The 25,787-nt window shown below is 47.3% G+C and overlaps 2 protein-coding genes across 4 annotated transcripts in view; one reads left to right on the forward strand and one right to left on the reverse strand.

Annotated features, from left to right (window-relative positions):
- Positions 1-11,165, reverse strand: part of CFAP45 (cilia and flagella associated protein 45) — a 109,249-nt gene extending 98,084 nt beyond the window's left edge. For 2 of the 3 annotated variants that reach the window (XM_029580283.1, XM_029580282.1), the window contains exon 1: positions 11,064-11,165. Coding sequence is in view for 1 of the 3 variants with exons in the window: in XM_029580282.1 (XP_029436142.1) it covers positions 11,064-11,066 (3 nt within the window). In the remaining 2 variants the exon portion in view is untranslated. Of the gene's footprint in view, positions 1-4,332; positions 4,466-11,063 lie in introns of those variants that run through there. The other variant, XM_029580284.1, reaches the window with a different exon arrangement.
- Positions 11,166-22,622: 11,457 nt separating this feature from the next.
- Positions 22,623-25,787, forward strand: part of LOC115078859 — a 28,560-nt gene continuing 25,395 nt past the window's right edge. Inside the window, exon 1 of the mRNA XM_029581911.1 lies at positions 22,623-22,795. Coding sequence (XP_029437771.1) covers positions 22,717-22,795 — 79 coding nt within the window. The 5' untranslated portion in view covers positions 22,623-22,716. The remainder of the gene's footprint in view (positions 22,796-25,787) is intronic.

Genomic DNA, 25,787 nt, shown 5'->3' on the forward strand with positions numbered 1-25,787 from the left:
GTGGTCTGTCTCGGAGCAGGGAGCTGACGTGATTCCAAGCCTCTGCTAAACAGAAAGGAATCAATGCACACTCTTTGTAAGAGCATGAGTCAAACATAAGCAGGAAGAAAGTCGTTCCTTGACTGCTGGCAGACTTATGTGTGCACCAGACAGGCAGAGAGAGTCTCCCCTTAATGCTCTCTTTACTGCTAGAATAAAGAGCACATAATAATGGGAAATCCTGCATGATATATGGCTGATGTAAACGCCCTCAGCCATGATCTCCCCTAAGTACATGCAAGGCAACGGTTTTATATAAAAACTAGCAACTGTACCTGTTCTAGGCCCGGGGGGCGAGCTTTTTTATTGGCACATCTGCTCTTGTTTTGAGCAGAATTTCCCTAGAAATTCACTGTAAGAGTGTCCCTTCCATATACACACACCCTCATACAGGCTCCCTCACTCTCTCGCACACACACACACACACACATCCCCTCATATAGGCTCCCTCTCTGAAACCCACACTCAAGCATCCCGGGCACTCCCCCTCTTACCAACCAAGCTGTCTCTCGCACTCCCCCACACCCCCTCTCCTCTCTCACACACACATTCTCTCTCACCGGCATCCCCCTCCCCTCATATAGGCTCCCTCTCTCTGAAACCCACACTCAAGCTTCCCCCCACCCTCCCTCTCTTACCTCCCATGCTCTCTCTCACACCCTCCCCACCACCCTCTCACCAACCATGCTCTCTGTCACCGCCCTCTCTCACACACACATTGTCTCTCATCGGCATCCCCCCCACCCATGCGCTCTCTCACACCCTCCTGCTCTCTCTCACCCTCCCCGACACACATTCTCTCTCACCGGCATGCTGCGGGACCCGTGCCGTTCGCGGCGAAGATGAAGGCCCGGCGCGCCGTTCGCGACACAACCGTGGCCTTCCATTTTCGCCTTGAGCAGAAAATAGCAGCGGAGACCCCTGCATGTCGCAAACGGAGCGCGTCCCGTGGCACACGCTCCGTTCGCAGCGAAGATGAAGGCGCTGGCGCACGGATTGTGGCACACGGGGGGGGGGCTTCCCTTTTCGCTGCGAATGGCGCGCCGGGCCTTCATCCTTGCCGTGAAAGGAGCCTGTGCCGCGGGACGCGCTCCGTTTGCGGCATGTCGGGGTCTCCGCTATTTTCTGCCTGTCCCGCGATGGCCGCTGTCCTTCGTACCTCTGGCGTGTTTGAGCCCTCAAGGGCTAATAAAGAAACCAGGGGTCATGATTTGAAGCTCCAGGGAGGAAGATTCAGAACCAATGTCAGGAAGTATTTCTTCACGGAGAGGGTGGTGGATGCCTGGAATGCCCTTCCAGAGGAAGTGGTGAAGACCAGAACTGTGAAGGACTTCAAAGGGGCGTGGGATAAACACTGTGGATCCATAAAATCAAGAGGCCGTCAATAAAGAGTGGGTGGCTAGCCAGAATGACGGCTACTGCCTGGAGACAATACCCTTATTCAATAAACATACACATGGTTACTGTGACTCCAACATCGCTCTAAGCTACAACAGCAAGAGGAAATGTGGAAAAAAGGATTTGCACTCACAAAGTGGGGAGTAGCTGGCTTGTTACGGCGGTTACTACCCCAAACCAAATAAGCCTGATACTTCACTTTCAATGCATATCCAGCATAGCTCTCTGCTTCAACGGCAGGGGAGAAGAAAAAACTGATACTTCACGCATATCCAGCATAGCTCCCTGCTTCAACGGCAGGGGAGAAGAAAAACTGATACTTCACGCATATCCAGCATAGCTCTCTGCTTCAACGGCAGGGGAGAAGAAAAAAGGATTCGCACTCACAAAGCGGGGAGTAGCTGGCTTGTTACGGCGGTTACTACCCCAAACCAAATAAGCCTGATACTTCACTTTCAATGCATATCCTGCTTCAACGGCAGGGGAGAAGAAAAACTGATACTTCACGCATATCCAGCATAGCTCTCTGCTTCAACGGCAGGGGAGAAGAAAAACAACCAATAAGGGCTGAACAACACAGTCTGGGTAAAACAAATAAGCATGGGTGTAGCTTGCTTATTGCGGCGGTTACTTCCCCTACTACCCATAACTAATCAAGCTTGATATTTCACTTGGTTGCAGCTCCATCACTGCTCTCTACATTAATGGTGGGGGTGGAAGGGAAATAGAACCAAAGAGCTAAGAGAAACAGATAAGTATGAGAAAAAAATGTGAAGCTTGCTGGGCAGACTGGATGGGCCGTTTGGTCTTCTTCTGCCGTCATTTCTATGTTTCTATGTTTCTATGTTAAGTGTCTACATGGGAGCTGTCTGCACCATCTATCGGCGGGCTGGGGAACATGCGCGAGCACTGACGGACACGCTACCAAGCCCAATATATTATAGCGCCATCTATCGGCGGGCTGGAGAACATGCGTGAGCACTGACGGACACACTACCAAGCCCAATATATTATAGCGCCATCTATCGGCGGGCTGGGGAACATGCGCGAGCACTGACGGACACACTACCAAGCCCGATATATTATAGCGCCATCTATCGGCAGGCTGCGGAACATGCGCAAGCACTGACGGACACGCTACCAAGCCCAATATATTATAGCGCCATCTATCGGCGGGCTGGGGAACATGCGCGAGCACTGACGGACACGCTACCAAGCCCAATATATTATAGCGCCATCTATCGGCGGGCTGGGGAACATGCGTGAGCACTGACGGACACACTACCAAGCCCGATATATTATAGCGCCATCTATCGGCGGGCTGGGGAACATGCGCGAGCACTGACGGACACACTACCAAGCCCGATATATTATAGCGCCATCTATCGGCAGGCTGGAGAACATGCGTGAGCACTGACGGACACACTACCAAGCCCAATATATTATAGCGCCATCTATCGGCGGGCTGGGGAACATGCGCGAGCACTGACAGGCACACGACCAAGCCCGATATATTATGGATAGGGCTAGCGGTAATAGATTGCTATGAGTAGAGATATTTTGATGGATTCTTTGTTCTGTTCAGTCCTAAGCTATTGGCGATTTTATAGTATTCATATTTGTTTTGGCAGTTTTTGTAACGTACATAACGTTTGTACTGTATGTCTATTGTTATTCACTTATGGCATTATCTTATGAAGAGGCAGACTACAAAATGGAACAGAGTATAAGGAAAGCAAGTACTAGAGGCTAAGCTCCTGTAAAACATGAACTTATAATAAAAGTATGTTAAACACCATGGATCCCTCTAGCTCAGAGCTGGCATGCTGAACAATCTCGTAAATACAGCTGGATCCGCAGAGATAACGTGACACAACCGCAAGCATTCAGACAAGTAAGTGGCGAGGACAGGATAAGGCATCCGAGCCCCAGGAATTCTTTCAACTCCCACCTCCTCTGCGTCTAATAATTTTTAAGAGTCAGGGCTCTTAGTTGAAGTAATCTGGAGCTTTCGTATGGCGATAGCGGGAACAAGGAGCCCTTTTGTGTGCGCTTTGTGGCTTCCAGCTCATGTCAGCCCAGTTGAACAGCTACAGATAAATCACTTTTACGGCCTCTCAGAGGCCACACACTTAAAATGACTTATGGAGTTGGAGCTGCGCATTTTCCTTTCTGGAATATCAGACAAGCAGCAGACAAATGTGCCCCTCGCAGCCAGCGCTGCCTGCCTATCAGCCTCTGACACACAGGGCATAAATGCGGGCACGGACATAAATAATCCATGTCTAGGAGCCGTAGCCTGGACAGACATGCGAGCCGAGCGAGGAAGGGACTCTCCCACGTTCCCCCAAGGCCACTACGAAGCATCGCTCCGCGCACATTACTAAGTCCCAAGGATCTTAAGTACACAACATCGCTCTCAGAGGGCATCGGGTGCACATCATTTACGTTGGCTTTAAGTGGATTTATTTAGTGGAAAAGAGCTTTTGACCATCCAAGAGACAAACAATGAAAATTAACTTAGCAGGTTCTCAAAAGATTTGAATGGCTTCAGTTCAGTCGCTGTATGTTAGCAAGGAAAACTGATACCCATGAACTGCCAGATATATCAGAGGTAAAACAACAAAGGCGCTGGCTTCCTCTAAAGGGGCTTTGGGGGTTCTAGCAGCGTTTGCAGAACGCATTTACTGGGGGAGGGTTTCTGAGGAGTAGAAAAAGTGCACTAAAATTTAGCATGCACACTAAACCATCCGTCCCCCCCTCCCCCACAGTGGATATGGTAAAAATACAGCACGGCCATATTTAAATAAGAGAATGCCATATGCAATTTAGGCTTTAGCGAGTTGCACAGAAATAGAGTGAAATGCTGTCCCCCACGCACTATATCATACATACCTGCTAGGATCCAAAATGTAATGCCTGCCTCAGGACAGACAGCATCATTCAGCAGGGGAAGATCAGGACCCTCCTGGGCAGAACGAATGCACTGCGCAGAGGTGGGAAGTGGGCTGGGGGGGGGGGGGGGGGGGAGAGCATGGTGGAGGAATTTTGATGATGGGGGCAGGGCGTAGCCTTGGTGTGGGGGGGGGGGGGGGGGGGATCCGATCTTCTACATTGGGAAGGGAGCCATCCTTGATAGGAGAAGGGGGAATGAGATCTCCTGTGCTAAACTGCCCTTTCACTTAGGACTGAGCAGCACCGGGGATGTCGATATGCATCACGTGCATGCAGTGCTTTCTGTGTTAACATGCACAGCTTTTTTGGGCGTTTGATAAGGCAGCTTAATTATAGTGGGCACCTGTGGCGCCAGGACTGATTTTCTTTTGGCAGTGACTCTGGAAAGGCACTAAGAGATAAAGGGACCCAGGGCAGAAACTTGGGATGGGACTACTCCCACTGGGCTCTCTCTCCCTAGGCAAAATGCCTACATCTTTATGCCCTTTTCCCAGTGCCTCTCCTTCCTACCCCAGCTGCTACCCCTCCTATTTATTTTTATTGGACGCTTCAATCATTGCAACCCTCTACATAGAGGCCTATATAAAGAGCCGTGAAATCAGTTGCAGCCCCTCATAGGGATGGGATTAGGACTTTAAGGCATGTGGCAGTATTTCCCTAACGTTTACAATGGTTACCAGTTACTTTACGACTCCTGTTAACTGATTTACAAGGGCTTTAAAGAAATAAAATCCTTCACTTCTGCAAGAACAAATTACAGTGTCCGTCCTAGGGAGAAATGTACTTTCCTCACAAGATGCATTGCTCTCCACGACACACACAGAAAAGTGCCAGACAGCATTTGCTCCTTTTGGGCCAGCGCTCTGGCTTTTGGCCCCAAGGCAAGTTACAATCGGAGATTATTTGACATTCAGGAAACACTGCACACCATGGCTGTTTACAGAACCCTTTCAGTAAGTTAGCTTAGATTTCTAAAGGACTTGCAACGCTGCTTCAATGTTCTATTTATTTATTGCTGTTTAACTGTATAATCATGTACTTGGTGATGAGTTGCTGCCTACGGATTCCGGTTTGAATTAGGCAACTTAGAAATATAATTAAATAAACTGAAGAGAAAGTACCCAGCAGGTTTCTCTCTGAAGCCTGGCTACAAAGATCCATGCTGTTCGATAATGGTCTGCATAATGATCTTGTGGTGTCCAGGTTTCCAGAAATTTTTCTAAGATGCAGCAACATCATATCTGCGTGTCAAACATATTGTACGCCACCACATGTGTATTTCTAGGAAGCAGCTACCCTTTCCAGTTATTAAGGATGAGTTCGCAAGGCCAAGGATAGGAAAATATTTGTCAAATTTTTACTACAGGCAGAAATATCTTCCATAACTGCAACAGAGTTCCAAATAATTAAATATAGATCGTTTGAAATTCAGCACATCTGTAATCCTTTCCCATATCCCCATCCTAAATGTCTTTATACAGGGGATATTATTCAGCCATTATCCAGCTGAGCTAGTTTGCCAAATAAACCTATCTGGCTAACTTAACCAGGATATTTGACAGCGTGGTTGCACCACTGAATATAACCAACTATCTAAAAAGTTTATCCAAGTAACTTTTGCACAGGTCTCCAGTAACTTTTCCCAGTTATGCCCCCATCTCGCTCATCACTTAGCTGGCTATCTAGCCGGATAGGTAGTTATCCGGATAAGTGGCAGCCACCAATGCCAGGCAGATATTCATCCACCGCCACTTAGTCAGGTAAATCGAAACTTATCTGGCTTAAGTGGCACAGAACATGGAGCTGACACTATTTGTGAGAATGCTCTTCTCTCTGCGCAGAGAAACATGCAATTGCTATGATTCCTGAGCATTCAGACTGCCTTGTGAGCAATAAAATATGCCTGAGTTGGGGATGTGCCCAACAAAACCTTCAATGACTGTGCCAATAAAAAGAGCCTGTTGCATAAGTTCCATATACGTCTCTAAAGGGCTTAGGCAGGAGGCCTAGCATGTCCTTTTGTAAAAACAGGGAGTGCAATATTCAAAGCCCTTTCTGCAGGTAAAAATGTACCCACAGAAGTGGGGGACTGTGAATATTGCCCAGTCTGTTCCCTAGGTGAGCCTACCCATGGATTCTGGAGGTGTTCTTGAGGACAGAGAGAGGACCTACATGTGGAGATTTGATTAATCAAGTCGACCCATGTAGTTTCAGGAGGAAAAATTAGATGTAGAGAAGGCAGGTGCAATCTCTGCAAGTAATATTTTCCGGAGCAATGTTCTAAACAGTTTGCATCAATGTGGGCAGATTTAATTACCACTTGCATAATGTGCATGCTAAAACACCACACTGTGGGATGCACTCAATTTTGTTGCACACTCACTAGGGCCAGCCTGAAGAGCCGAAGCGGCACCCGCCGGTCTGCCACTGGCAGAAATCTCCAGCTGTCCCAAAAGAGCCCAGAGCTGGCATGGGCACGCTTAAAGGCCATTCAGTGGTCCCGCCCTCTCTTCCTGCATCGGCTTCCCAAGGTAACCTATGTGAGGAGCAGGTTCACTACAGGGCCTACAAACACACGAAAGCTTTGAGCCCCACACAGATTTCTCTTTGCTGTTGCACCATCTGCAGTAGCCGTGGGCAGACCTGGACCAGTCAAAAAGGTGAGGGGAGGGCTAGAGACAGGGGATAAACCAAGAAGGGGAAGATAAAAACCAAAAAGGGGTTACATGAGAGGAAGGGAAGCCAGAAAGGGGATATTTGGGGAGGGGGGGGGGGGGAGACAGAGAGAAGGGAAGTAATCTAGAAGGGGGATGAGGGATAGATTGGGAGGAGAAAGGGTTTGGGAGGGAAATATGAGGAAGGGCCATGGAGGGACAGAAATAGGAGTCAGGGAGGGACCATAGGTTGTATAGGAGGGAGAAGGCCCATGGGGGTGGGTTAGAAATTGGGAAAGGGATCTTGCTTTTTAAAGAGGCCTTTGTGTGTTAATTCTTTTAAATTACAGTTGTACATTTTCTCTTAAGGATGCTTATTTATTAGATTTATTATTTTAAATTATTTGCTGTTAATGTTATCTTTGTATTTTGCTATTTTATCATAAAACTCAGTGCATATTAAATAGAGCAACATCCGCATGCTAAAAGTGCCCACGGAGTTTGAACTTGTGTAAAATAGTGACGTACTTTCAAAATGCCAAGAACACACACTGATCCCTTCCCCAGTCTAAGCACCCCCCCCAGAAACACCCTCTTATACACTCTGCTAAGAAAACCAGATCTGCTGCGGACACCCGCGCATACGTTTCGCAGGGCAGTGTTCAGCCAGGCTAATTTCCTGAGTAAACGGCTTTCAAAATCACCCTCCATGCGTCCCAAAACCTGTAATTGCAACCTCTTTTTTAGCCATCTTTCTGAAGAAAAAGGCAGCTTATAAGATTGTGTGTGCCTGTGCTTCCTAATAACTTTTTTACCTGCTAATGCTATGTTCACCGAATGAAATTATATTTAAAAATTCTTCAGAATTCAGTAAGAATATAGTTCAATTTTCAAAGGGCTTAGGCCCCTAAATTGGCCCCTCTGAAAACTGACAGTGTTCAGCATCTCAAATCAGGCATCTAAAATGTGGACGTGGCCAGGGGCAGGGAAGGTGGCTATGTATATACAAGCTTTCCCGGACGCCAATTGATCTAACACCTCCAAGCCACCCCTAATCTCCACCTACACCATGGTTAACCATATCTTCTATCGTTTACCTGTGTGAATTAATAACCTGTCCTTTCTCTTCCTTCTCAGCCAAGTTCTTATCACCCTGTTATATGTAACTGCCTTTTCAGCACCATTGTTATAGTTATGTTTACTATGCACCCCTGTTTTATGTGAACCAGCATGATGTGACTGCTGTCTCGAATGCCGGTATATAAAAATCTGAAATAAATAAATAAATGTGACTTTCAGTGCTGGGTGCCTAACTTGGTTGGTCAAACCTAGATGCTGCCAGGACAGCCCTAACTGGCCACCCAGATCCTTCCTACCACCTTCCTGATTGAAAATGAAATCACAAGGCTTCTCCCTGCTCACCTGAAAAAGAAATACAGCAGGATGAGGGTGCTCCAGAACACTCCCTCCCCCTTGCCTACCTGAGGAAAAATATTGCAGGACAAGGGCACCCTCACCCCCCAAGAAACCTCATGCCCCCCCCTAAATGTCCCTAGCCAAGCTGGGAGGACACAGGTGGGTGGGTGGTTCCAGGGCAGCCTTGGGCCTACTAATTTTCTCCTCAGGTGGGTGGGTGAGAGTGGGTTTCTGAGATGCCCTCAGCCCAGCGATTTCCTTTTTAATCATGTGGGAGTGAGGGGAAAATGAAGGTGTTGTTGGCCCCATAAGTTCATTTTGAATCACATTGGAGAGGACGTAGCTGGTTAGTGCTGATTTAGGTGCCCAAAGACTAAGGTGGCAGTTTTAGCCATTTAGATTTACGATGTATTTTCAGTCGAAAGCTTATCTTGACAAACCTAGCCAGCTAGGTTAAGTGCTTACAAGCTCATTTTAACACAAGCACGCATGTGTCCATCATGCACATAGCACGCAAGCGGAGATATGCTGGAATTTTAAATCATGCACGCATGTTTTAAAATACACCTACCTTTCAGGCCAATTCAGTAAAGTCTGCAGGAGAGCGGACGAAGGCCCGCTCTCCCGGCGCGCGCACAGGCCACTCGCCCGTGCGTGCAATTCTCGATTTAAATGAGGCCCGGCGGTAGAAACAGGCAAAAGGAGGCGCTAGGGACACCAGCGCGTCCCTAGCGCCTCCTTTTAGCCCGGAGCGGTGGCTGTCAGCGGGTTTGACAGCCGATGCTCAATTTAGCCGGCGTCAGCTCTCGAGCTCGCTGACAGCCACGGGCTCGGAAACCGGACGCCGGCAAAATTGAGCGTCCGGTTTTCGGCCTGACAGCCGCCGGCCCATTTTAAATTTTTTTTTTCTTTTTACTTTTTTTACCCTTTGGGACCTCCGACTTAATATCGCCTTGATATTAAGTCGGAGGGTGCACAGAAAAGGCAGTTTTTACTGCTTTTCTGTGCACTTTCCCGGTGCCGGCAGAAACTAGCGCCTACCTTTGGGCAGGTGCTAATTTCTTAAAGTAAAATGTGCGGCTTGGCTGCACATTTTACTTTCTGTATCACGCGGGAATACCTAATAGGGCCCTCAACATGCATTTGCATGTTGAGGGCGCTATTAGGTTCCACGGGTTGGACGCACATTTTCCGCCCCTTATTGAATAAGGGGTAAGGGAAAACGCGCGTCCAAGGGCAGGTTAATAGTGCGCTCCATTGGAGCGCACTATACCGTATTGGCCTGACAGATAGGTATGCTCCTAATTTTAAAAGGTTACTCAAGCAAACCTACCTCGCAAATCTGCCATAGAAATTTGCCAGCTTTAACACGCATATGTAAGCAAATTTTAAAACACGAAGGATATTCCCAGTTTTCCAATTAGTCCACTAGTTTGCCCAGACAGTCAATCTCCAGACCCCTCTAGTTCTTCATCCTCCACACCCCCCAGTTGACCCAGACCCCTCAATCAATCATTTAAGCCCTAAAACACAAGATCTACAGACTTGTTCCTCATCAGGAGCAGCAGTAAAGTTGGGCCACTAACAACTGACATGCACTGTGGTTAAAATACAGAGTTAGACGCATAAGTGTCGGCCCCTTCCCAGAACACCCATGTCTCACCCCTTTTCCATCCCCCTTTAAAATCTGTATTGTTCGCACGCGGCCCACATATGCACCCATGTGGGCATTTTTGTGTGAGCAATGCTTTTAAAATTGATCCCTTAGCTTTTTTATGAAAATTGGCCTGTATATGAACACACAAAATGTAGGGGTACATTTTCAAAAACTTCACCCCAACATGCACAACTCTTGCCAACCCCTTTCCAATCAAATACCCCTCCCCACATCCCACGTGCATTCCACTCTCTAAACCCACCCACCCCCAACTCCTTCCCACTTCATACAGCTCCCCAATCCAATATTACTTTCTCACCCCAACACCCCCTCCAACCCCATAACCTCCTCTCACCCCATGAACTTCCTACCCAATACCTTCTCTCCACAGCTCCCCAACCCAGCAATCCCCTTCTCAGTTCAATACCCCTTTCATCCCCACATACTTCCCATCCTCACTACACACTCTCTACCCAATACCTACTCCCCCACCAACTCCTTCCCAGGCCGCACAGCTCTCCAACACGACATCCCCTCCCACCCCACACCCTGAACACAACACACTCCCATCCACCCAACACACGGCACCTCCCCCGACTCCCTTTCTTACTTCCAAACAAGCTCCGACACCCCCACCCATCCCAAGACACCCACAGTCCCCCTTCCCACCTCCAGCAACATTACAGTAATATACAAAACGTACTCGGCGTTAATGGCTTTTACCGTATTTGAGTCTTGGAGGTTACTGGAAGTAAATACAATCCTCCAAAAATAAACAACAAACTCCGAACCGAGACAACAGGTGGGCAGGTAGCATGGGTTATAGTAATTATTAGTGTTCCTTACTATGGCTGGGTTAAAGCTCCTGGGAGCTGCAGCCTCAGTGCATGCAGCAGGGCTCTGATTATTATTGATTATAATAACAACAATAATAAGCTTCTTACCATAACTGCTCCGGGAGCCGCAGCCTGGCCTCAGCACTTCCCGGCACCCGCTTGTTGATGCGTCTCGATGGCGACCGGGCTCTAGAGCTCCACCCCCCCCCCTCCTCCCTGGCAACCGGAGGTTAAAGGTTAACCGGAAGCCGCTGACTCCCCTCCCCCTCACCTCCCCCTCACCTCTCAATAAATTCAAACGGATATATAAAAAGGCAGGCGCGGAGAGCGGGGAGAGGCGGCAGAAAGAACTGAAATAATATCTTCTCTTCCTCTTGCCCCGGGAGGTTTCCATGGTTGCCAGGGGGCAGCTCCCACTCCTGGGTGGGCGGAGAATAGACGGCGCACGCCAGCGGAGGGGGCGTTCCCTCCTCAGTGACGTCAGCGGCCACGCCGGGATAGCTCGGCGCAGCTGGCGGACTGGGGCTTGCTTGGGTTCGTTCTGTCGCCTGAGCTGACCTTCTGACGCTTCAACAAGCTTTATTGGCACGACAAATATGTACAGGTGTTGACAAAGTAATTACCGAAATATAGAAAGTACGATAATGGGAAGCGCTCAGCTGCTTTGTTTTCCTGAAACACACTGGAGTTGGTTGGGAGGAGATAATTTACTACGGGAGAGGATTGCCATGACTGCACACAGCGCTGCACAAGGTTATGATGTGGTTGGTTAGCTCGAACTTGAACCCCCAAGTCCCTGAGCAGTACACAGGAAGGCTGGGGGACCCATGCTGGGGTGCCACAGCCAGTTAGGGTGGCAAGGTGCATTGCTTTGTACAGGTCACGCCTGCTTTTAAATACACTTTCCTTTTCAATTTGGCCATAAACAGCAAAATAATTTCCACTGAATATCATATACAACACCCACAGGCAGTTATATGTAGAACTCTAAAAAGGGTGGGGTGGGGTAGCAGATGGTATGGTGCATCACAGGAGCCAATTTCAAAATGATTGAGCGTGCTAAACTCAAATTACCCCTACCTAGACACTGTAAAAGCGTTTACTCAAGATGGGTGTTTTGAGCACCCATGTCAATGTTTCCCAACCTTTTCAAGCATAGAGCACACCTGCATTAACAAAAATGTTGTTTGGTACACCAACCACCACAGAAAGGATTCTTAAGGGCAAAAGAAGGGCAAAATTGTTAGAAAAAAACTGAAAGGAGCAGCTACAAAAGTAAAAAATGTCCAAGAGGCGTGGTCATTGTTAAAAAATACCATTCTAGAAGCACAGTCCAGATGTATTCCACACATTAAGAAAGGTGGAAAGAAGGCAAAACGATTACCGGCATGGTTAAAAGGGGAGGTGAAAGAAGCTATTTTAGCCAAAAGATCTTCATTCAAAAATTGGAAGAAGGATCCAACAGAAGAAAATAGGATAAAGCATAAACATTGGCAAGTTAAATGTAAGACATTGATAAGACAGGCTAAGAGAGAATTTGAAAAGAAGTTGGCTGTAGAGGCAAAAACTCACAGTAAAAACTTTTTTAAATATATCCGAAGCAGAAAGCCTGTGAGGGAGTCAGTTGGACCGTTAGATGATCGAGGGGTTAAAGGGGCACTTAGAGAAGATAAGGCCATCGCGGAAAGATTAAATGATTTCTTTGCTTCGGTGTTTACTGAAGAGGATGTTGGGGAGGTACCCGTAATGGAGAAGGTTTTCATGGGTAATGATTCAGATGGACTGAATCAAATCACGGTGAACCTAGAAGATGTGGTAGGCCTGATTGACAAACTGAAGAGTAGTAAATCACCTGGACCGGATGGTATACACCCCAGAGTTCTGAAGGAACTAAAAAATGAAATTTCAGACCTATTAGTAAAAATTTGTAACTTATCATTAAAATCATCCATTGTACCTGAAGACTGGAGGATAGCAAATGTAACCCCAATATTTAAAAAGGGCTCCAGGGGCGATCCGGGAAACTACAGACCGGTTAGCCTGACTTCAGTGCCAGGAAAAATAGTGGAAAGTGTTCTAAACATCAAAATCACAGAACATATAGAAAAACATGGTTTAATGGAACAAAGTCAGCATGGCTTTACCCAGGGCAAGTCTTGCCTCACAAATCTGCTTCACTTTTTTGAAGGAGTTAATAAACATGTGGATAAAGGTGAACCGGTAGATATAGTATACTTGGATTTTCAGAAGGCGTTTGACAAAGTTCCTCATGAGAGGCTTCTAGGAAAAGTAAAAAGTCATGGGATAGGTGGCGATGTCCTTTCGTGGATTGCAAACTGGCTAAAAGACAGGAAACAGAGAGTAGGATTAAATGGGCAATTTTCTCAGTGGAAGGGAGTGGACAGTGGAGTGCCTCAGGGATCTGTATTGGGACCCTTACTGTTCAATATATTTATAAATGATCTGGAAAGAAATACGACGAGTGAGATAATCAAATTTGCAGATGACACAAAATTGTGCAGAGTAGTTAAATCACAAGCAGATTGTGATAAATTGCAGGAAGACCTTGTGAGACTGGAAAATTGGGCATCCAAATGGCAGATGAAATTTAATGTGGAAAAGTGCAAGGTGATGCATATAGGGAAAAATAACCCATGCTATAATTACACGATGTTGGGTTCCATATTAGGTGCTACAACCCAAGAAAGAGATCTAGGTGTCATAGTGGATAACACATTGAAATCGTCGGTTCAGTGTGCTGCGGCAGTCAAAAAAGCAAACAGAATGTTGGGAATTATTAGAAAAGGAATGATGAATAAAACGGAAAATGTCATAATGCCTCTGTATCGCTCCATGGTGAGACCGCACCTTGAATACTGTGTACAATTCTGGTCGCCGCATCTCAAAAAAGATATAATTGCGATGGAGAAGGTACAGAGAAGGGCTACCAAAATGATAAGGGGAATGGAACAACTCCCCTATGAGGAAAGACTAAAGAGATTAGGACTTTTCAGCTTGGAGAAGAGACGACTGAGGGGGGATATGATAGAGGTGTTTAAAATCATGAGAGGTCTAGAACGGGTAGATGTGAATCGGTTATTTACTCTTTCAGATAGTAGAAGGACTAGGGGACACTCCATGAAGTTAGCATGGGGCACATTTAAAACTAATCGGAGAAAGTTCTTTTTTACTCAACGCACAATTAAACTCTGGAATTTGTTGCCAGAGAATGTGGTTCGTGCAGGTAGTATAGCTGTGTTTAAAAAAGGATTGGATAAGTTCTTGGAGGAGAAGTCCATTACCTGCTATTAGGTTCACTTAGAGAATAGCCACTGCCATTAGCAATGGTTACATGGAATAGACTTAGTTTTTGGGTACTTGCCAGGTTCTTATGGCCTGGATTGGCCACTGTTGGAAACAGGATGCTGGGCTTGATGGACCCTTGGTCTGACCCAGTATGGCATTTTCTTATGTTCTTATGTTCTTAAGGAAACACTGAAAACCCTCACCAGTCTTTTTTTCAAAACTGAAAAAAGAGGGAGGGGGCAGAGACACACTAACCTGTCACATTGGATCAGAAGAATGGAGAAGTCTGTGTGGGGTGGGTAGTGTGCATGCGACTGCCAAAGCTCCTTCACAGATGCTGTTTCCAACACAGTCATATCCAGTGTTAGTGCATACTCTCTCCGTTTCACTCAGCCTGGGGATAAGACAGAGGTTGGAAGGTCTCAAAGGAAGCTTAAGAGAGGGTTAGATGAGGAGTTACTGTGTGCAATGTATGGGTTGCACAAAGTGGAGGCCAGCTACCATGGCCTGCATGCTGCCCATTAATTATCACATTCTGGAGCTCATGCTGTAGCTAGGAAGATGAGGCATGCACGATTACCGAAAGGAGCTATACATACATATTTAAGAGCCACCAATGGTGTCACTTGTTACAAGGTGCTGAGAGCAGAGCCCAGGTGCTGGCCTGGATTTGAGCATCAGGCAATGTTGACTTTTCCGTGGCACACCTGGTCAGATCTGAAGGCACACTGGTGGGAAAACACCTAAGTGATGTATCATCATCCCCTACCTCTACTCCTTCCCCACTCACTCTCATCCTCCCTTCAGCAGCTAAATAAAAACTTGAAAGGACTCAGTACAGATCATATCTAACACAACCTGGCAGTAGTCCACAACCTGATCCTTGGGGATTCACTGACCAGACTGGTTCTCAGGATATCCACAATGAATTAGGCATGAGATAGATTTGCATGCACTGCCACCATTGTATTCAAATGTATCCCATGCACATTCATTGTGGATATCTTGCATACCAGACTGGTCGCGAGCTCCATAAGGACTGGGCTGAGGACCACTGACGTAGAGTAACCATTGCTGCTCCATGTCAAGGGGCACAAGCTGAGCCAGTCCTGGCATTGACGTGCATGCAGAGAAAGAGGCAGTTCTGATTTCCCAGTTGAGTTCTCCAAGAAAAGCAAGACCACAATAGAGAGGTTGAAGGAACTGAAGATGAACTTACTCTCTGGAAGAAAGAAGGGTAAGGTTGAATATGCTAAACTCTGTTTTGTCTGACCCCTTCCTGCAGAGCTCTGATTAAAAATAAAACAATTACACATGCACCGATATTATCACACATTGATTACTGCAACTCCACACCCTGTAACGTAAGTCACTTCAAAACAATGCGGCCCGCCTAGTTACAGGTGCTTTCTGAGTGTCTTCCATCTCAAGCCTTGAGTTCATCCTATGGAGAGCATCTTCGTATCCCTTTAGTTAAAGAGACATCAGTTTGGGGGCACTTCTTTCCATGTACGGCCCCTGTTCTCTGGAATGCATATAAGCAAATTAATAAAAACAGGATACACCAAGCTGAGAATTTTATCCCGACGGAAACCTCTACTAACAATACAGGATTTCCACACTGTCTTACAAACACTAATATTTTCAAACTTAGACTACTGCAACTCCCTACTACTAGGCCTTCCTTCAAGCTTACTAAAACCACTACAGCTACTCCAAAATGCCTCTGCTAGACTATTACTAGGAACAAGGAAATGTGACCACATCCCCCCCTCGCTTATGGCACTGCACTGGCTTCCTGTACAATCCAGAATTCATTATAAAATATTAACCCTAATTTTCAGTATCATCAACAATACTGATCCATGCTTATTAGGAGTGACACTTCAACACTGTGCACCACAGAGAACTCTAAGATTTATTTATTTATTTATTTAAGTTTTTTATATACCGGCATTCATGACAGCAGTCACATCATGCTGGTTCACAGTGAAACAGGGGTGCATAATAAACTTCAAACTGGAACTATGGTGTGGAAAAAAGCAGTTACATAGAACAAGGGTGGAATGAACTGGGCGAGGAGAGAAAAGAAAGGACAGGTTAACAATAGCTAACGATAATTACAAATGGGTAACATTGAAATGGCTGATATTTATGTATTGATGGTGAGATATTCAATTAATTGGTGAGATATTAAATTAATATTAAATTAATTAATTAAGATCACAAAACAAGGAACTTCTAATGGCACTTTCTACTTGGAACACACATCTAAGGCAAATAAGGGACTGAATGTTTTCCATAGCAGGTCCCATTGGGAGTTGTGGAACTCTCTTCCAGAGTCATTACACCAGGCAACTGAAAAAAATAATTTCTGGCCATTTGTTGCTCGCAGCTCGCTTAATGATTGCCCACCAATGAAAAACAACCCCTTCTTGAAGTTGCTGGGAGACTAAACTAACTGAGATTGCTGTATTAGAATGATTAACTTATATGCTGCAGAATAGAGTGGACAATTATAAGCAGATTTGGGACCCATACTGGCATTGGAGATAATTAGCTTTGCATGTCTAAATGTATCAGGTTGCAATAATGACATGACCCATATATACTTTGAGCTAAATATGATTTATTGTTTATTGTTTGTGAGCCATAACTTCTCACTTGCTTTGTTTGTGCTTCTCGAACAGTGCATTGTTTGTTCTTGTTATTATGTTTATACAAAACTTAATAAACTGAATTGTGCCAGTAATTTTGTAAATAAAATAACGTTCCAGTAATGATGTAAGGAAATAAATGCTAAATCATGTTACAAGTTACCACGAGGATGGCTCCTTGCCCCTCACATATTCTCTTGTATATTGCACTTTATCTTCGTTTCCTACTCCCAGTTAAGGCATCCTTGTTATAATGTAACTTTATACTCCTTCAATTTGTCTCTTGTTGTTTGGTTTGGTTACAGTTACTGCATTGTTTGATGTAAACCGAGTTGATTTGATTTGTATCAAGAAAGTCGGTATATAAAAGCCTTAAATAAATAAATAAATAATAAAAATAAATAAATAATAAAATAAATTTTAAAAAAACAGAATTTCAAACGTGAACTGAAAACATGGCTCTTTAGAAAAGCTTATGATTTAGCATAAAACACCAATATACTGAAAACCTCATCATCAACACAATGGTAGTGAAGTGAGCAATAAGTAATGATTGATGTAAAGTGTATAGGTAGTTGAATTAGAATCCACATTTGCTGTAATGCTGACTTTGAAAATGTACGAATATGAAGACTATAAATCTACTGTCATGTTGACTAAGAATATGTGCGAACATAAATAAGAACATAAATCTGCCGTGGTTCTGACCTAGATTATGAATGCTGGCTCAGAAAGTGATTGTTAAACAAGAACATGAACAATAATTTTGTAAACTGTTGAGATCTTATTCTGGAACAACGGTATATAAAATGCCTAAATAAATAAATAAATTAATTAAAATAAAATAAATAAATACCTAAGGAAGCACATCTAGAGAATCATTATCCAACTTTCACATGACAAATAAACACCTTCTTTTAGAGAAGTGTTCGGTTGAATTTGTTGAGTCTGTTTGATCTTAGGTGGACTGCTTTTATTGCTAAACTTTATTTTATTTTAGTATATAGAGTATATAATGCTTGATTTTGGACTGTTTCTGCAATATTTTCTTCTGTGCTGTGAATTACATGTTTGTAAAGTGTTTTTGGACTGTTTTTTGTAATTTTGAATTCTGTTAGGCATTTGGCTTTTATGTTATTTATTGCTGTGCATTTTCCAGTGGTATTGCCCTCTGCTTTGGGTGGCTTTGCAGACAGGAGCAATATATAAGTGTAAATAAATACATATCTGAATGTGTATATTATATTTCAGTTATCTAATGGGCTTCAGTAAAGTACCAGAAGGAAGCATTTTCCGAAGCATGAAAAGGACATGGTTATGAGGCTGAAGGGAGGGAAACTCTACAGAAACATGAAAAAAAAAGTGTCCTCACCGAGAGGGCGGTGGACGCCTGGAACCAACTTCCAGCAGAGGTTATAGGAGCCAGAACAGTGGCAGAATTCAAGCAATGCATGGGGCAGCAGCAGAGGGACCTTAAGAATAGGGGAGGGAGAGAAAGACCCGGCTGCAGCACAGAGGGAGGAAGGATATCAGGTCCCTGTTATTTCTAGAAGAAGAAATAAAGCCGCCGGGGGGACTGCTCACCTACTTTATGCCTTGAATGGAGATGGAAAGTGGGATATAATTGTTCAGGAGGAAGAGAAAGCTAGCCTGGCTGCCTCCGTGTTGACGTGTTGCTTTAGGAATGCTCGAATACTTGAAATGAATGCTCAGCGGCATTGTTTTTCTTAGTTGATTTAACTTGATTGTGTTTCCAGGAATTCTACCTCTTTTTTTATTTTTATTTTTTCAGGGGTGGGGGGAGGGGCTAATTTGATTCTCTTCCTTAGGGGCGCACTGACATCCACTTCGGCAGAGGGCGTCAGAGGTTATCCGGCTTCTGTACACCTTGGACCAAACTCCTGAACTGCTCAGAAAACAACTTTCCGTTAAAAAGTAATTTGTTTGGGGTTTTTTTTTAAGTGGCAGTTGGATGGATCTAGTGCTGCATTTCAGCACTACATTCCTGTGGGCTGCCTCTGAATATTAATCTAGTATTGGAAATAGTAAGAAAAAATGGTGGACAGCATATGAAAAACGCTGTAGCCTTCCTGTCTTGGATAGATTGCAAACCCCAGGGAGCAGAGGCTTTCTACATATCAGGACACTAACGCACATCCCGATGGTCCCAGAGCAGTTACATTAAAGCAAGGACCTGAGGCCCCCTCCCCAAAGTGTAAGAAAAAGCCCAGGGTGTCTTGGGACTGCCTCTAAAGGCAGTGAAGGGCTTTACTGCTGCGTAAAATAATGCACGTTTCCTAAACCGTGGTAGCAAGCAAGTCTCTCCTTCTCTGAACTGCTTGTTCCTCTAGTCCCATGCATGCTCGGCCTCTCAGTTTCATCTCCCCTGCTGTCCTCCCCCCCCCCCCCCCCCCCCCCCCCCATCTGTCATTTCCTGCTGCCTTCATAATATGGGTAACCAGGACTGACTTTTCTCCCAGCACTCACCCTCTCACAAATCAATAACAAGCAATGCAATCGATAACATGAACGAGACTTAGGCAAGAGTGGGATCAAACAGGCCGCAACTTTATTGTACCACAATTAGGTGCCTGAGCCAGGACTTTACATCAGCTTCCCTGCGCACCCGCCACCCGCCAGCAAGGTGCGCAGATATTAACATTGCGTTGTACCCACTACCCCCGCCACCATCAGCAAGGGGCTGTGACCACCAGCTCCCGCCACCTGCAGCAAGGAGCCCTCCCGCAGGACAACAGCACCAAATTGTCCTGCCCCTCGACACATTGCCTCTCAATTGGCTCGGGCGGCCCCGCCTCCCCCGGTTGCGACCAACATTGGCTCAAGAACAATATGAACATGATAACAAGTGCCGTGAGGGTGGGTGGGTGGGATGCGATCCCGGGAGCGTCGGCAGGCAAAGAGGGAGCTGCCGGCGCTCCCTGGGAACCTAATCGGCTGGGTTCCAGCCGATTAGGTTCCCTTCCTCTCAGAGAGCCAATTAGGGCTCCCGGCCCGCCTCCTCGAGGACCGGATTCGTCCTCGGGGACAGCAGCCAATGAGTGGGCACACTGGTGCGGGCATGCGCACACAGCAGCCCACTTTCCCCGCTCCAACCTCCCCCCGGGTGCCGGCGCGGCGTGTGCCTGGCACCCACATTATGCCCGGGCACCCCGATACTCTGTCGGGGTGCCCTTCTCAACATGCTGTGATCACACCATGCCTCAAAAATCCTTCCTGCCCCCTTATTCTCCCTGAACATACAGGTAACCTCCCTTTTTGCAGCTCAAGCCATTCTCAACCCCCCCTCCAATATGAATTTTGCCCTCTGCAAGCCACAGAGGCAGCCGATCCCAAAGTCCCAGATGATCTACCTGCGGGCCAAGCCCTGGACCCATTACTTGATCCTTACCATCCCTGAGCCACCGTTGATCACCATCTAATTCCCTGGCACTCTCTTTGAGACTCGGATCTATCTTGGTTCCTCTTGTTACCTCTCCCAGCCCACTTTTAAATATTTCCCTCTGCTGGACCCTGCTAGCCCATTATCACTTGATGTCCCTCGGGGGCTCTGTCCTGGGGGTCCTCTTCTCTCTCTGAGCTCCTTTCCTCGGCATCCTGATCTCCTCCCATGGCTTTCCGTGCCATCTTTATGCTGGCGACTCCCAGCTTCACCTCTGCACCCCCAGAACTCTCGCCAAGGATCCGGTCCCGAATCCCAGCCCACTTAGCCAAGATCGGCTCCCGGAAGGCGACCCAGAGAGAGCTTCTTACTCTTCCTCCGAAGCCCTGTCCTCCAACCCGACGTTTTCTAGTCCCGGTGAATAACACCGTTATCCTCCCAGTCCCCTCAGCCCGCTCACTCCACTGCACAAATACAAAACACCAAGTGTTTGACCAATTTAAAACTTCAAAAGTCTTTCTTCCTGGATTGTACTTTTTCCTTTAATTACGCTGATGCGGTGGTCTGGTTCTGAATGGGGGGGGGGGCGTTGCCTCGGTCTTCTCTGTGGGGTTTGACCTGGTGTCGGTGGGACTTGCCTGTAACGCCTGGCCCGTCTCACCAGCGTGTCAGGCTTCCTCACATACGGGCCGATACAGTAAACCATGCAGGAGAGCGGACGAGCGCACAGGCCACTCTCCTGTGCGCGCGATTCAGTAATTTCATTTCTTTAAATTAGGGTCCGCGGTAAAAAGAGGTGCTAGGGACACTAGCGTGTCCCTAGCGCCTCCTTTTTGACGGAAGCGGCGGCTGTCGGCAATTTTGACAGGCGACGCTCAATTTTGCCGGCATTAGTTCTCAAATCCGCTGACAGCCACGGGTTCGGAAACCGGACGCCAGCAAAATTGAGCGTCCGGTTTTCAACCGGTGAGCTGCGGGCCGATTTTAATTCTTTTGTTTTTTACTTTTTTTTAACTTTTGGGACCTCCGACTTAATATCGCCATGATATTAAGTCAGAGGGTGCACAGAAAAGCAGTTTTTACTGCTTTTCTGGAGCACACTGTACTGTATCGACCTGATATTCCACATTGAATGATGCGCACTACGTCAGAGGAGGAGCAGGATCCCCTTGGGCTGAATGTTTTTCCCCATCTGCGTGATGATGGGGTCCTGTGATATGTGTTGGCATAGTTTGCAGTGTGGAACACGACCGGGGTCTGTATCATTTTTCTTTCTTTCTAAGTTTCTGTTAGAAGCTTGCTTGGTACGGATTTCGGCTCCAGATTGTGGGCTTGTCAAGACCAATACCGGTGGAGTGCTTCATCCTCCAGCAGCAGTTGCCAGAGTGTTTTTTTAATGATTTTTCTGACTTTTTCCAGCTCTGGCTTGTATGTGACTACAATGGGTACTCACTCTGTTATTTTTTTTTTTGCACTGCAGTAGCTTTGACTTGGGTGCTTTTGAGATTGTAGCCCTTTTGTCTGAAGGTGTTCATCTCTATCTTTTGGATCAGAGCATAAGCTGGTGAATACCGTGTGTCTTGGCTGTGCATAATGGACTTTTTGTATGCAAAGGGCGGAAGCTGGAACTGTGGAGGTAGCTGCATCTGTCAGCAAGGTTCCTCTATACAGATGTTTGTGCACGACCATTGTTGACAGAAATTGTGCTGTGCAAAAAGTTAACTCTTTCTGTGGAGTGCTGCACTTTGATTCCGATTGAAGGAGGGGGTACATTAAAAGAGCTGTGAGATTGAGTCTCTGCTCCTAGGAATAATTTGGAGTGGTGGTGGGAAATGGGAGGAGAGCAGGGCTCTCCCATACACCCCAGGCTATGCCGAGTCAGCCTCCCTTCTCCCTCCCCACTAATACGACTCCTAACGAAGCAGACGAACTACACCTCCTTCCCAATCATAAGAATGACATCAATATACCGGCAATATCTGAAGGGGCTTTATTCAGAAACCTCTCTTCCAGGTCAGCCGGCAGGTTACCTTAGGGTATAGTGCCACGGTGGCTAGTGTTTCTGTTTACTGAATTTTGGAGGTAGCCACAATGAGTAATTTCCCTCTGAATCTGAAAGAGGAAATAAGGAGAGTGAGCGAGAAAATTCGGCGTGGGTTCCTCCGATACCACAGACTGCATTTTCCTTATGTAAGCCTGGAAACCCCCCTCTAGCAGTTGTATCACCCAGCTTCCTCATCCTCCCCCCACACCATGTTATCCTGTTTTCTTGTAATTCTCTGCATCCACAGTGGTGCTCAGCTCAGCCACAGACGTAAAACTCCTCCATCTCTGCTCCCACCGTGAGGGTCTCCCTCGGCGCGGACCGCGATGTGAGCCGGGCTCGGCGGGAGCCGGGATGCCGGGACCAGGGGCAAGCAAGAAGGCGGCGGCGCAGCTTCTCCTGGCGCTGCTGATCGCTGCCAGGCAGCCAGCAGGTGAGTAGCGCCTGTGGTGGTTTCCTGCACGCCGGTGCCGGTGCTGCTGCTGCGGTGATCCTGTCCCACAGCTGCGGCTCCTCTGTTAGGTAACATCTCCCGGCTATGCCAGCATTCATTTAAAGCCAGCAGTGCAATAAGCCAAGGGGGGAGACAGTTGTTCGACATCAGAGCAGCTTTCCTGCAAAGTGCAGCGGGGTTAGTCTTGACTGGATAGGCCCAGATTCCTTTCCCCAAGCCTGGCTCCCGTTTCCTTGACTGAGGTTGGGGAAATCAGAGGTGCCCGGCTCTCTGAGTGCTCGAGCCTCCCCCCCCCCCCCCCCAAATGCCTCCAATGTCACCTGTCCAATCTCCAGGATCTGCAGGAACAGGTGACATGGGAGGGTGTTCAAGGTGCCGCAGCACCCAACGGCAGGCGCTGGTGTTGGGGGCTGTTTCCCGGGCAGCGTCCACCGACACACACCCCCCCCCCCCAGCGTGGGGAAAGGGAGGCCTAGCCACCGCGCAACAGTGACACCTACCAGCCAGGGTGAAGACGACCGTGTCAGGTTCTCGGGGGGGGGGGGGGGGGGGGAACTGGTGGTTGCCTGCTGCTCGGCCGGCGGGCCTTCCTCGTGACGGCTGGGCTGAGAGAGAGAGAGAGGGATTCCAATCGCAGGACGAGCCCTGGCCCATGGCACCTGAGCCTGGGTCAGACTCCACTGTTGGGAAGAGAGGTAGGGGGGTGAGAATCGTTGCTCTGATACAGCGCCATAATTAATCTTCTGGAGGTTGCTCTTAATTATTCCTGCCTCTGACCCGCAAAATCTGTGTGCACAGACTGACTGACCCGCCTTCCCTCATACTGCAGGAAGGATGCTGGGGTATGGGGGAGTGGAGGCCTGCTCGAGGAGGCCTGTGTCCCATGGAAATGTAATTCTGTACGTGGTCTGCTTTGGATTTTTCAGATCTGAATGTGTATAGAACTGAGGTCTTTATTTTGGTATCATGTGGGTTTTTTTTTCTCCCTTATAAAGGCGCTGTTAGCCGGGGGGTACGGGTGAGCGGTCAAAGAGTGAGACACCCCCCCCCCCCAAGCTTCCCAAGCTCCTTGCATTCGTTGATGTGCAGTAACGGCACATTAACCCTTCATAGTTTAAATCCTCCCCTCCATGGCCTCTCATCCTTGTGCCTTCTCCTTTTTTTTGTTAACTGATTTCTCTGAGTCCGTCCGCCGCATCTCGATACAGATCAGCGTAAAGAAGCCGGACCGTGAAGTATCCCACGCGTTCTGTGCCCCGCACACGCTCCGGGCTATTCCAAGTCTATTCTTCACCTGTGGCTGTGACCGGCTCGGGCCATGTAACATGTAACACATTTCTCTGTTCTTTCCACTATGTGGTTTTCGTTTTTTTTTTTTAGTTTTTATGAAAATCAATAAACAAATCGTGAAGAAAAAATTTTAAAAAGTCCCTTCGTTTTGTCAAAGCAAAACTCATCGGCCGGGGAAAGCCGGCATCCTGTGTCACCGTTTCCAGGAACTGCAGAAAAAGTGAGAGCGGCTTTCAGCCCTGCTGCTTTGCATTTTCAGAAAATCCGGACAGGGCACGAGCCGCTTCCGAAAGCGAGAGGCGGACTGAGCCGCGCTGCGGGGCAGGCGCCGTGCAGGGTCCCCCCCCTGACCCGCTTGGTGGCTGCGGTACAGAAGTGATACAAGCAACGCAAAGCCAACAGAGAAAGAAATCTGGAGACGCTCGACACGGACGCGCTGGAGGAAAGGAAAGGAAAAGGCGATATGATAGAAGCATTCAAATGTGTTATCAGAAGGGACCAAAGGATCTTCCGCTCTTATGCCACCGGGCTGTGATATTAGGCTAAGGACAGAGCTGGATGAGCGATCAAAGGCGCATCCCTTCCAAGAAACCTTTTTCTCTGTACTTTTTTTTGTATTGCACGTAAAATCATCGGAATTCTTGAAACGCTGTTCATAGTGCACTTCCAAAACTCCCCACACAGTGTCATTTCAGAAACGGGAATGGTCGTGTGACATCACGGGGAAGTTGGGCAGTGAATGGAAACAGCCTTTCAAGAGCCTTGATGACTGCATGTGAATATAAAAAGCACAGGCAGTAAGATTTATTGGCGTCACGGGCCTCTGATTAGACTCCAGGCACTGCTCAGCTTGCTCTGCCGTTAGGCCCAGTAGCGTAATAACAGAAGAGCCTTTGGTCACTTTACATTCATCTTGTGTTTTTGCTACCTTGTTGGACTCTTGTTGACAGCTGAGCACTCAGAATTTGTGATGGCATGCGGTCAAGCAGCCAGACGTGAAATTCTCCTTAGGTTGGCGCGTTAGTCCACTGGAACGTGAGGGAATAAAGAGCCAGCAAACAAGTTGTAGGCGAGACCTCTCTACTGGATTTACGTAATACTTCTGAGACCGCTTTCCGGAGCTCTGCTTCCTTCAGCAGATCCGTGCAGTGACTGGGAAGGGAGCCAAGCTCTCGGAAAGCTAGTCCCAGAGGTACCGACTAGTCCAATAAAAGGTCTCAGCTACAGCTTCTCCGCTGACCCTGATTTGTCCATAGGCACGGTCATTGAGAGTCTAGGAGTCTTGATCCAAAGCGGTAGGGAGAGAGGAAGAAGAAGAAGGAAGGGAAATGAAAAAAATGTATCCTTGATGGGCCGATACAGTAAAGTCCGCAGGCGAGCCGGCACTCCGAGGCGAGCACCCGCTCTCCCGACGGATGCCGGATGCCTGGAATCGCCCTCCCAGCAGAGGCACTGGGAACCTGAACAGTGACAGAGTACAGGCAAGGGTGGGGTGGGGTGGGTATCGAGGGCTGCGGTAGAAACAAGGTTAGGAGGGTAACACTGTTACCAACAACCCGCTCAGCGCTCCCTGAGGCGCGGGAGCAAGAGGTGAGCCGACGGGGAGAAAACAAAGGGAGGATAATAAGGACACTGAACCCAAAGATGCTGCAGGCCGCAGGCTATGACTTTTCAGAAACCA

The sequence above is a fragment of the Rhinatrema bivittatum genome, chromosome 16 (genome assembly GCF_901001135.1).
Source record: "Rhinatrema bivittatum chromosome 16, aRhiBiv1.1, whole genome shotgun sequence".
NCBI classification, from domain to species: Eukaryota; Metazoa; Chordata; class Amphibia; order Gymnophiona; family Rhinatrematidae; genus Rhinatrema; species Rhinatrema bivittatum.